The sequence below is a fragment of the Hirundo rustica genome, chromosome W (assembly GCF_015227805.2).
Source record: "Hirundo rustica isolate bHirRus1 chromosome W, bHirRus1.pri.v3, whole genome shotgun sequence".
Taxonomy (NCBI): Eukaryota; Metazoa; Chordata; class Aves; order Passeriformes; family Hirundinidae; genus Hirundo; species Hirundo rustica.
The window spans coordinates 28524821-28537415 of NC_053487.1; the positions used below are offsets into that span (position 1 = coordinate 28524821).

Consider the following 12595-nt stretch of genomic DNA (forward strand, 5'->3'; position numbering starts at 1 on the left):
GACAAGGCACAGGCCACATACCATTGGCATAACACTGGGGAATTTCGCATGCCCTGAGGCAAAATTTTCCATTGATTATCACTGCGTGGGCTCAGCATTATTTATTGTTGGTACCGTGAAGGCAAATTTTGGTCTGTCATCGGGATGCACAGGGATCGTAAAAAAACAATCCTTCAGATCCACAATGAGGAGCGGCCAGTCCGCAGGAAGCATGGTAGGCGATGGCATGCCCGCCTGCAATGTCCCCATGCCTTCCATCACAGCATTGATCTTTTGGAGGTCTTGTAGCCACCTCCATTTCCCAGACTTCTTTTTGATACAAAAGACAGGAGGGTTCCAGGGACTGGTAGATGGTTCCAGATGCCCCTGGTCCAACTGCTCTTGTACAAGTTCATGAAGGGCGACTAGCTTGTCATGAGGGAGGGGCCACTGGTTCTCCCAGATGGGTCTGTCCACCAGCCACCGTAAAGGAGGCGTGGGACACTCTGTGCCCTTCATCACAGTGGCCCAAATCAAAAATCCGTTCCCAATCGCACCCCCCACGCAGCCAAAACATCCCTCCCCCAGAGGTTCTGAGCAATCTCAGTAACATGAGGCCAAATTACAGCCGTCTGTCCTTCCGGGTTCGTGATGGCCATGGGATTCTGGCTCACGTAGCATTGCTTCGTTCCTCCTAAGCCCGAGATCGATGTCTTTGCCAGGCTCAAGGGCCACTGCGGGGGCCAAGCAGCCAGGGAGAGAATGCTCACGTCAGCCCCGGTATCTAGGAGGCCGCGAAGGTGAATCTCCGACGGCGTGGCACCAGCCATGGACACGGTACACAGTGTCTCAGGACGGTCTTTGGTCAGGACAGCAGTCCAGCGCACTTGAGGCGGCCCAGTAGAGCTGAAGCTGCCGTCACCTCCCAACCGGTCCTCGGTCCTGGAAACAGAAGACTTAAAAGGAACAAGTTGAGCAATTCGTGTGCCTTTTGGGATAGTCAGGGGGGGTGGGTGTGGAGACCATTGTGTGAATCTGCCCTGAAAAATCCGCATCAATCAGTCCCAGGTGCACCATGATACCCTGAATGGTGGCACTGGACCTCCCCATCAGGAAGGCACTCATGCCATCACCCAAGGGACCAAAGGCATCCAGGAGAACCTTGTGTATTTTTTCCGAATCAATCACGACAGACTCGGCTGTGCAGACATCAACATCTGGTGAACCGCAGGTGCTGGCTGCAAGCCTGCTGAGCAGATCTCCATTGGTTGGGGCTGAGGCAGAGACATTTGTGTCAGCACGCATCTCGCCTTCACGCTCTTTGTGGCGTTTCCCGAACCGACCAACGAACGACCATTCACATGCACCATTGCCTTACATGCATTCGCAGCATGATTCGGCCTTCCACATCGTGCACAATGAAACAAGGCAGCCATAGGCTTCTGTGCCTTTCTGCCCTGTTTCTTCCTGGCCCAAGCACCCCATTGCTGCCGTTGCACGCCCTGGGGAATGATCCAGGCAGGCTGCACAGCAGCAGCCACAGCTGGCTGCACGGTTGTAGGCACGGCTGGTTGGACCACCGTAGCCACTGTCGGTTGGACAACTGTAGCCATGGCTGGCTGTACAGCCGTAGCTATGGCAACCATCTTTTGGCTGGGAGGGGTTACCCTCACACAGGCCTCAACCATTTGTGACGTGGGCGCGTCCCCAGGAAGCTGGCCACGCCAGAGTCTCTCCCCACCCCGTGAGCACCGCCCCCCACCGCAGCCCATGGGGCCGGTGTGGGGATCAGAGTGTCCAGTACTCCCCCGAGAAGAGTCCTAGCGGGGGGGTGGAGGCCTGCAGGCACCGCCACCCCCGAGCGGAGCCATTCGCCTGCCCACAGGGGCGGCGTCCGTCGAAGAACCGACCGAGACCCTGCGCTCCCTCAACAGGCGGCGTGGGGACAGAAGTGGCCAACGCACTCCCCTCTGGGCCCGGCCCAGATGGCAGGACGGGGTGCGCCGCTCCACCCGGCTCCATCGGATAGGTGATGGACGTGCTGCAGCACAGACACCACACAGTGACTAAATCCTGGTCAAACAACAGTGGGGGCCGCACCCCCGGGCCGCCCCCCCCACCAACGCCGGAAAGGCATGGAGGGAAGGCGGCCCTGCCCCGCTCCGGCGGCGCCGTGGTACGGGGACAGGTGGGACTGGCCCTGGGCTCGCTGGGGCCCCACCCCCCTGCTGCCTGAGCAGTGCCAATGGGCTCAGGACGTGCCCCCCCCTCGCCTCAGAGAGCAGCGCCGGAGCCCGAGAGGGAAAGACCACCTGGCACAACGACTGGGGAGGGAGGGGGAGAGTCCGTCTCACAAGGGAGATGAAGTTAGGGCTCAGACAATACTTCTGGGTCTGATATAATGACCCTGCCCTCCTCCAGCCCCCCATCCTGCTTCGAAATGGGGGAGGCAGTCCGCGAGGTCTGCGAGCTGGGGGAGGGTCAACCTCAACACAGCCCCCTCAAATAATTTCCACTGCACCCATAAGCGTGCAACTTCCTCATCATACTCTGTTTTGAGGGCCTCCATCAGACTTTCCCCCAGGAGGGACCACGCTCCTGACAGAGCACTTCATCTGGCGTGGGAAAGAATCCATGTTCTCTGCCCCACGCGAACAGATGCTGAAGCCCCTCCCGAGCGACCTGAGCGTGTTTCCACTCCAAGCAGTCCCCCCAAAGCTCCAACACCAGATCGTCCTGCATAGCAGGCACACAACAGGGAAAGAGGGGAAGGAAAACCTCACCAGACTGTTCTCTCACACGTCGGGGGTTCACCAATTGTGATCGTGGCATGCAAAGTAATCACACGGAGACAAGAGATCTGCAGGGCAGAGTTGCTCCTCAGAGAGAGACCAAGGCTGAGCCCTCAGCCTGTTTATTTCTTACATTTTATACATTTGTGGGTCTGGTTGTGGATTGGCTTCTGGGGTTATCACCTCTCAGCCCACTGGCCAGACCAGCTGTCAATTACATTTATTTTCAGGCTAGAAATATGTAAACAAAGGACAGGGAATGATAAACAAAAGGTTTGTTTGTGTTCCTATGTGTGAGAAAAGCTAAAAGTGCTCCTAATATTGTGCAGAAACTAAAGAAACTGACTCCATCTTATGAACAAGTAGAAGGCTTTAAAAAACTCAGAAAAACCAGGGTGACACGGTATTGCCGACAGTATACTGTTGCTGTGGTGATTGGTACCTGTTGTTCTTCAACTCTCAGCAGTCCCACAGCAGAGGAGTCATCTGAGAGACCAGGCAAGGTATTCAGTTGTCTGATGTCTTCTGTCTCTACAGCAGCTATCCCAAAAGCCCAACAATATCCTTTTGGGTCTTTGAAATATCCATTTGTGAGATAGTCTATGTCGATGATGCATAGGGCCTCTGGGCCAGTCACGATGGGGTGTTTTTGCCACTCATTCCCAGTTAAACTCACTTCAGCTTCCAATTCGGTCAGCTGCTGGGGCCCTCCTGCCACCCCAGAAATAGAAATGGATTCTCTTCCTACATACCTTGATGGCATCAGGGTACATTGGGCACCAGTGTCAACCAAAGCCGTATATTTTTGTGGGTCAGATGTGCCAGGCCATCGGATCCACACAGTCCAATAGATCCGATTGTCCCTTTCTTCTACCTGGCTAGAGGCAGGGCCCCCCTATTCCTGGTCATGGTACACATTGCTCTCTTCCTGTAAATATGTTCCTGAGGTCCCTTCAAGAGGATCAGTCATATCATCCTTCCTATACTGTCTGGAGTTCTGTGCCTGAGAGACTGGAGCAGTGTTGACTCTAGATGAGCTCTTTGTGGTAGGTGTCTCTCTCCAGTTCACGTACCCGGGCTGCTAAGGAGGAGGTGGGTTTTCCATCCCATTTCCTTATGTCTTCTCCATGCTCCCGAAGAAAAGACCAGAGGTTACCCCGTGGAGTGTATCCTCTCTCCCTGGCTGGCGGATACCTGCTCCTAATGGCCGAGACTCTTGTTGGTTCTGGCGAGATGTGGTAAATTTCTTCCTTAAGTTCCTTTTTCAGTTTCTGATGGCCCTCTTCAATCAAACTCCGGACTTGCTCAGCCAGCCTTGTTTCCACGGATGAGACATGGGTACGAAATGGGGCAGTGACAGTGTCCTTGTAAATTCTTAGTTTCTTGACTAAGACGCCCGCCTTGTCCTCGCCTTCCCTCCATTGCAGCGTTGCCAGGTAATGGGAGTACATCTCTAGTCCAAGCCGTGTGAATCTCAACCACATCTGCGATGTGCACTTGACATCATCTGGGCTTTTAGGAAATCTCTCGTCTTCAGAGAGAATGATCTCCAGCACAGCCAATTCCCTCAGGCATCGGATACCTTGTTCCATTGTGCTCCATTTTCCTTGGTGCACCTGGAGGTCTTCTTTACAAAGGTATCTGTCCGTCACACTTGTTAGCAGTCGCTGCCAGAGGCTGAGAGTTTGTTGGGTTCTCCCGATCCCCTGGTCAATGACCACATCCTAGGACAGCGATCCCAGTTGCCTGGCCTCACTTCTATCCAGAATGGTGTCATTGGCTTCAGCATCCCAGATGTGGAACAGCCAGGTCAGGATGGACTCGTTTGTCTGGTAGGTGAATTCCCTCCACAGGTCACGCAGTTCACCCAGGGATAGAGAACGGGTGATGATCTCTGGCTCTGCTTCTTCTGCTGGGTGCGAAGGTCCTGCCACATCCTCATCAGTCACTATGCAGACTGATTTGCTCTTTGATTTCTTCTTCTGAACAGGGGCAACTGCTACTGGTTTAGGTTGTTCTGCTTCAGTGACGGTTTGTGTGGAGATGCTGACAGCACCTTTGGTTTCTTTCTCCTCTGTGACAGCCTGTGTAGACACTGACATTGTTGCTTTGTTTTTGGTTCCATTCTCCTCTGTGACAGTCTGCGTAGATGCGGTTCCTGTTTCCTCTGTGACAGTTTGTGTAGACATGGATGCTGTTGCTTTGCATTTGTTTCTTTTTCCTTCTTCCTTAATAAGACGCTGCACCACACCATGTAGTATTTGATTTCTAAGCATGGTGCAGTCCGTGCAGAGAAGACAAAGCAGAACTGGCAACAATATTATGCTGTCCTTGGCACCTAGAGAGATCTCAATATTTTCGAAAACTGCTTTGCCAGGCCTGAAGGGCTGGAAAAAATCATTCTTTACCCCTCCCCACAGGGGCTGGGTGCGATTGTTGAGGCCCAGATGCAGCATCCTGGACCGGGACAAGCAAACAAAATTGAGTATATATTCTGAATGATGCTCATTGCCTCTGAGGTTATCATACAATAGACATAATAGACCTATAAAGCAATTTTGGTACCAGACCCCGGTCTACACATGAGCATTAAGACTGACAGATACTGCCACGTGCAGAAAAATGTAAAAGACCTAGGTATAAGACATATGTAAACATGTTGAGCATCATAGCGAACAGGTGGGTTTCTTTCCTCAATACAAAACTGTAATTCTGCCTTTTCTCAGTACCTCGTGCCCCACATTGGATGCCAAAAATATGTGCTGGCTTGAAAGCAAAACCAGTGAGAGACTCCAAGTCAGAAAAAATTATTTAATAGGAGGAAAAAAGGTAAAATAAAATAAATGCAATAGTACAAAAGATCACTGACAGAGTCAGAATACAACCTGATACCTGTGGTGGTGGTAGGGATAGCATAGGGTTAAAATAATTCTAAAATCATGGGGATAGTATACAATAGATTCAGGGGGGTGGAAAGATCAGTTGGGTCTGGTAAGCCTGGGAAAGGGAACTAGGCTCTGGGAATGAACATTGATGTTTGTCTTTATTAGATCATGTGAAACTGCACCTGCATAATCATCATATGATAAATTATATGATTGTTAAATATAATAATTGTTTGGTAATTTGTGAGGAATGACAAGATTTGTCTTTACAAACAAGCCCTGGGTCTGCTGGTAGATAAAACTAGCACTGAGAGATAAGAGGAACAATGGGAATGATTCTATTGATTGATGAATGGAAAAGAAGATACTTGCCTTTACAAACAAACCTATGGTAAATGAAATTGAATATTGAAAGATGAAAGCAACAATGGGAAAAAAAAACCACATAAATCACATAAAAATTAAAAATTAGGGGGGTTATACATTAAAAGGGGAATCTTAGGTCTTAGGCATTTCAGGAAGTCTGTACCTCTCAAGTACCTCAGCCAATGGGGAAAGAGAGAGGGAATTGTGGCCGGGAAATTAGGATAAAAAGGAGGCTGCGTCCTCCAAAAATATGAGAGACCCCAGGGGAAATGCCCCATGGCCTCTCCCTTTATTTGAATAAAGTAAAAGGACTCCTCTGTCTCCTTTTTGGACATAAACCTCTGGTGTTCGTGGATTAATTTTCCTAACAAATTGAATATGATTATTGTTTAATTGTAATAAGAATCATGAGAAACTATGTAATCATAACAAGAATCATAGGAAAATATGTTTGGGGGGCCTAATGAAAATTACAAGGATTCATGCTTGGATAAGATCAATGTATACAATAGAACAATGTGGGTTTAATAATTAATATATAGTTATATAACGAAAAGGGTATAAAAATATGTCAATTTCAAATCCATGTCGGAGTTAGAGTTGGATTTGTACCCCTGATTCCCAAAGCTCTTCAATAAAAGCACCCGCATATAATCATCCTATGATTATGTGTTTCCACGCTAACAGTAGCAGTCCAGATGAAGTGGTCTTGTTGAAGCAGTCATCCCGTAGAAAGGTCTGATAGGTTTTGTCCTCTGGGAATCCAGTGGGTAAGGCTGCCTGTGCTGTTCCAAATCCCAGATTATAACCAGGTGGGAATGCTTGGCTTCTCCCCCTAGGCAGATCATCTCACAACGGGCTGATATCATTCTATGAGTCTTGCAATGGGTCCTTGATTGCCCATTTAACAGAGATAGCTCCTGGAGGGAGTCACCTATGAGTCATGCAGCAAGGCATTGATGGCCCATTAACAGAAGATAGTCCAGAGGGAGGGGGCAAGGGAAACACTGCCCAACCTAGTTTCAACAGCTCATGTAGATGGTGATAGAATACATACTTTGGGCACATCTTACATTGTAACCTAGGACAGTTTTATAGATAAACCATACAGCTGAAAAGCAACGAGGTGACAATTTTCCCTACTATAGTTGGGAAGTGATGTACCAAGACACTGAGGCTCAGATTCATGTTTAAGTATTTGTGAGTTAAAGAAATTCTGTTGTAAAGCCAGACCTGAAGTGATTTCCCTAAAATCCAGAGATGCTCACTTCAAAGCAAGGAACTGATGAGGGAATCTGAAGACCTAAGTCAGCATCCTGACCACAGATACCATAGCCACTAGGATACTCGCACCATCAAGGCAGCTTTCAAATTAAAGGCTGTGCAAACTGTACCTAGATTGCAATAAGCCTTCATGCAAATCCCCTTATATTTTGCATGCACAACACAATATTTTATTACTGTTTTAACTGACACTTCTAAGCCCTGAAAACTAGTAAGAGGAAAAACTAACTCATTTTAAAACAGCAGGGTAAGCTCCCTCTGTGCACCAGTTGGTACAATTCTTCCACAACCTGCTGAGCTGCTGCCTCCTTCAAGTGTAGTACGTTTGAGTGTATGGGCCTCATTTGGTCAATGTAATAACTACTGCAAAATTGAACAGGTCTCCTGGCAAAGATGAGAATGGCTCAGGTAAGGCAGGCTCACTGTCAGCACTAACACAGCATTTATCAGTGACATTGGTGTTGGAAAGATCTCAGACCAGAAGTGTGAATTGTCACTGACTCTCAGCAAAGACACTGCAAGTGCCTTTGAAAATCAGGTCTAAGTTATATTGGACAGCTGAAATCTCCTTGCTGGGGTTCATCAGGTACTTCTGACAGTGTTGGCTCAGCTGAACCAGAGAATCTCTCCCTCCCCATTCCACTTCCAGCTCTCTGGATTCAGTGGTCCCTGCTTGGAGTGAAACCGAAAAGAAAAAGACCAGGTCTTTAACCCCCTGGAGAGTCTCTGATGTGTTAAAAAAAATAAACACCTGAAGAGGCTCATGTGAAATAGACTTACATGAAGAGCACTGCAACTCCATTATCATCAGAGGGCTTACTGAATCCTAGAATAATTTTGATTGGGAAAGGCCTCTGAGATCATCAAATCTAACTGCTAACTAGCACTCCCATGTTCATCACTAAGCCATGTCCCTAAGTGCCACATCTCTGTGGTTTTAAATACCCCCAGCGATGGTGACTTCACCACTTCCCCAGCAATCCTGTGTCTCTGCAAAGCAAAGCTGACCCTACCAAGTCAATCAAGAGCCAGGATCACAGCTGCCATCCTGGCTGCTGATTCTTAGCTTAAACAGCCCTAACATTCCTAACTGCACTTGATCTCCAGTGTGCAGTGGGAATGAGACTTTATCCCATGCCTGTTTCATCACCCACTTACTCAAAGGCTGTTCGGCAGGGGCAGGAGGGGCCGGAGCACTGGTCGCGGAAAGCCGAGCTGTCCACAGCTGTCCCGGGCTGCATCAGGGGAGGGTGCCGGGCAGGAATTCGGCCCCACTAAAAATAGCGGCCCCGGAGCTGCTGCTGTGCCGGGGACCCCCGGCGAGCAGTAGGGCACGGCGTGCGGGGTACTGCTCAGAGCACACTGCCTTCCCCGGGTACCAGCCCTGCCTTGCTCCCTCCTAGTCTTGGAGAAATCCTTCGTGTCCCCCACTCCAAACAGGCTCCTTCGGCCGCGGGGAGAGGGGGCAGGAGGAGCCTGGCTGCCGCACCGAGGGGCTCCCCCAGGCACTGCACAGCTCGCCCTTCCCGGCGATTTATTTTGGGCGCTGCCGAGCGGGGCAGGGCTCCAAGGGGCTGCATCGGGTTTCTCCCTCCCCCGACGGCGGCCCCGGCAGAGGAAGTTTTGCTCCGCCGAGGAGAACGGGGCGAAGGGGAGGAGGGGGGCGGGACACGCCGCTCTGTAGCACAGTTGATGGGCTCTGGCTGCTCTTGGGGGTCCCTTCCTGCTCCCTGAGGGGGATGGAGGAGGGGGAGGGAGGGGGTGAGCGCCGTCCCATGCCCCGGGGCAGAGCAGCAGGGCTGGGCGGCAGCCGGCGCGGGCTGTGCGTGTTCCCTCCTGAGGGAACCCGATCCCCCCTTTGCCCTCCGTGCCCCTCGTTAACGGGAACCCGACCCCCTCTTTGCCCCCCGTGCCCCCGACCGGCGCTCTGCGCTCCCAGGACGGCAGCAGCAGGCTGCGGGGCTGGGACCGGGCAGCGCCGGGCCCCGCGCCCAGAGCCGCTCCTGCGGTACGGGGGGTGGAAGCGCCTCCCTAAGCCGGGGGACAGTCCAGCTCCGGCCGTGGGGCATTGTTCCGTCGCCGGAGAGCAGCGGGATGCGTGTTGCCCCCGCTCTCCCCCGTACCGTTTAATGAAGCCCCGGTGCGGGTGATGGAGAGGGGGATGCGCGGAGTCAGGGGGCTAGAGCTGCTCCTTCCAGCCCTCCTCGCTGCCGCAAGTGTAAACTTGCCGCCTCTTCTGCAGTGACGAGGACTCGTATCTTCCTCCTATCCGCGGCTGCATCTCCGCCCCATTATTATTAGGGGAGGATGCGAAAAGAGAAAAACCCAACACACCCAAGCAAATAACCCCTCCCCCTGGTCGGTGGGACTTGCAGACCAGCTGCTCTTCCCTGGTCTTGGGGAGGGGAGGCTGAGCCGGGGAGGCGGGGGAAGGTGGGGGCCGGGCAGACACAAGGAATATTGCTTTTGTCTCCGGCACGGCGAGCGCCGCAGGGGCTCGGTGCTGCGGCTGCCGGAGCCCCCTGATCCTCGCTCCGCTCCCGCAGGCACCGCGGCGGTGCTGCCGGGATCCGAGGCTCCGCGCCGGGGAGCGGGTAGCTCGCCGGCTCCTCATTTTTTCCCTCCTCCCCTTCTCTTGGTGACATTTCTGCCTTTTCGGCGTAGAGGATCCCCCGCACGCACGCACGCTGCCCCCCGCCTGAGGTTTCTTTGGGTCCAGCTGGAATTCGCGACGCTCCCGGGGATTTTCCCACCCAAGCTGGGGTCTATGAGCGGGATGGTGATCAAGCCCAAAGAAGAGAAAGATGCTTCCAAAGGTAAGATAGGCGCAGCTGCCCCGATAACCGGCTCGTTTTCCGGCCCGACCGTGGACAGCCCGACCTTACCGGGCCGGGAGGGGGGCACGGCTCAGGGGCAGCCCCGGCTCGAGGGACCCCAGCACGAGAGGGAGCAGCGTTCGCTCAATGCGGCACCGCCGGGATCGCTGCCCCCCCGTTCCCCGCCGGGGGTGCTTGGCGCTGCGGCGGCCCCGGCTTCGGCCACGGCCAGTGGAGCGGGGAGACATCGCCATGGAGACGCGGGGCTGGGGGGACCCCAGCCGGGGCTGGCCACGGGGGGCTTCCCCGGCCCGGTTCGCCCCGGCCCTCGCGGCGCTGGGGGCGTGCGGGGTCGGGCTGCCCGAGCCGGGTGCATGGCTGGGGATGCCGGGTCCCTGCCGGGGTGCGTGGCCGGGCTCAGTGCCCGTGCTCATCCGCGGTCGGGCAGCGGTGCGGGGCTCCGTGTCCCTTGGGGCGGTGACCGCCAGTGCTTCCCGCACACTCTCTGACACCTGGCTGGGGGGCCGAGGGGGCTGTGGGCCGGGCCACCCCGAGGGACCAAAAACTACTCCTTATTTACTAGTTCTAGAAAACGGAGTGGGACACTTCCCTGTCGTTTACTTTTTTAGCAGCCTGAGAGGCCGAATCAAAACAATTCAACCTTACTATTCTTGATAAAAAGTTTTTTGGTTTCATGATTTTGGAAGGTGTTGTTTTTTTGGGTTTTTTTTGGGTTTTTTTTAATGTGAGGTTTTTTTTCCAACCGTTTTTCCCGTTCCTACTATGTTCTGTCTTATGTCCAAAACCAAAGCGTTTGCATCACTTTTTTTTCCTCAGCAACACAATCAACTTCACTACTCAGATGCATTGCAAAACCTTCTTTTTTTCCTAGATAAATATGTTTTGCCTTTACATTATATTCTTTGAAGTCAAGTTGGTTTTGATTTTCTTTTCTGGTGGCCTTATTCACTATATTGCACTTTAAATAATTAAGTAGTGCAGAACAAAAGATTCCTGCCTTTCTGAGGAATTATTTTGCATGATTTAGGACTCTGTTATAATTGTAAATAAAAAGAAATTGCCATACTTGTGCTATGCTTGCCTGAAAGCTTATTTTTAAAATCAAGCTTACATATTCCATTTTGTGCTACGATTGCAAGTTGTAATGACATACTTCATGTCTGAAATTGCCTGTTTACAGGCTTTGGCACGTTTCAGACCAGTGGGACAAAGGCATTTGTATCTTTGTTAATGAGTCAATGAATGATGCCTGAGACGTGTGAGGCTGTGGTGTCAGTGCTGACAGGGTACCAGAAGGTAAATATTCTGAGGCTCCCGGGAAAAGCAGTTGGTGCTGATACTCTGCTTTCAGGAGACACTGCTATGCTCCCTGAGCTCATATAAAAACTTTCTCTATTACCACCAAGTAAAGAGGCAGTTTTAGGTACAGCAGGAGGAGCTGGTACATGTGCGAGGTGGTTTGTGAGTCATGGTTAGCGCCTGTGAAATAGCTTTTAGAAAGGCTCCGGGGATGCTGAGAAGGAGTTAATATTTACTAGTTTATGTATAGGCTGCATGGTCGTCTTTAGCCTCTTCAGATGTAGAAAAATTAGGAAATGTTTTTTTCCTCTGAACCACCTGAATTCTCTTTGGGTGATTGCAAGTGTTAATACTCTTAAATGGGAATGTTAAATTTGGCTGTAGCCTTAGTAAATCCAGGCAGTGATGGGTGGGGTTTTTGTTAGATTTTTTTGTTTGTTTGTTTGTTTGGTTTGGTTTGTTTTTTTTAATACAATAATACAGTAATTTGGCTGGAAAGGATGGGATACCATTTCCTGCATTTTTCTGCAGCTGTACTGTGGCACTGGAGTCCTGAGAGAAAGCTCTGTGTTTCTGAGTTAGTTAACCCATCTTTCAAAGAACAACATAATCATGGTTTATGTACGAGAAGCTTATTGTGGTGATAGTTCATGTACCCCTATTCTGTAAGGTAACATGATGTAGTTTGAATACCTGCTGTAAATGCAGGTATCCCAGGGTTATGTTTGCCTAATAAATGTGGAATGCTTCTCAGTGAGAGTAGTGTCAGCTTTTCTTAGTCCTGAAGCTTTCTTAGGCATTGCAGGGCCATGCATGAGGTGAGACTTAGCTGTAGATCTCTACAGAATTTTGGGAGGGCCATGTTCAGCCCAGATTTAGGAGCTGCACTGTATAAGTTGTTGAAAGACACTTTCTTCAACTGGCTTTTGGGGTGGTTCCTTTTAGAAAAAACTGATTTATACAGAACCTTGAAAGGCCTTGGATTTTGGTGGGAATAAGCACAATCCAGAGCAAATACTTAACTGCCTTGCAGTGGTTGTTTGCAGTTAAATTGCCCTTTTGTAAAGTCTGTGGTGGTGTCAGTGGAGTTGTGCAGCTGTTACAGAAGTATCAAAATCTATGTTTAAGTAAAATAGTTGGGGTTTTTTTCACT

The 12595-nt window shown here is 51.0% G+C and overlaps 1 protein-coding gene across 3 annotated transcripts in view; it reads left to right on the forward strand.

Annotated features, from left to right (window-relative positions):
• Positions 1–9884: 9884 nt before the first annotated feature.
• Positions 9885–12595, forward strand: part of FGF13 (fibroblast growth factor 13) — a 360807-nt gene continuing 358096 nt past the window's right edge. For 2 of the 3 annotated variants that reach the window (XM_040088991.2, XM_040088993.2), the window contains exon 1: positions 9905–10122. In XM_040088991.2, coding sequence (XP_039944925.1) covers positions 10074–10122 — 49 coding nt within the window. In that variant the 5' untranslated portion in view covers positions 9905–10073. Of the gene's footprint in view, positions 10123–12595 lie in introns of all 3 variants that reach the window. The other variant, XM_058423866.1, reaches the window with a different exon arrangement.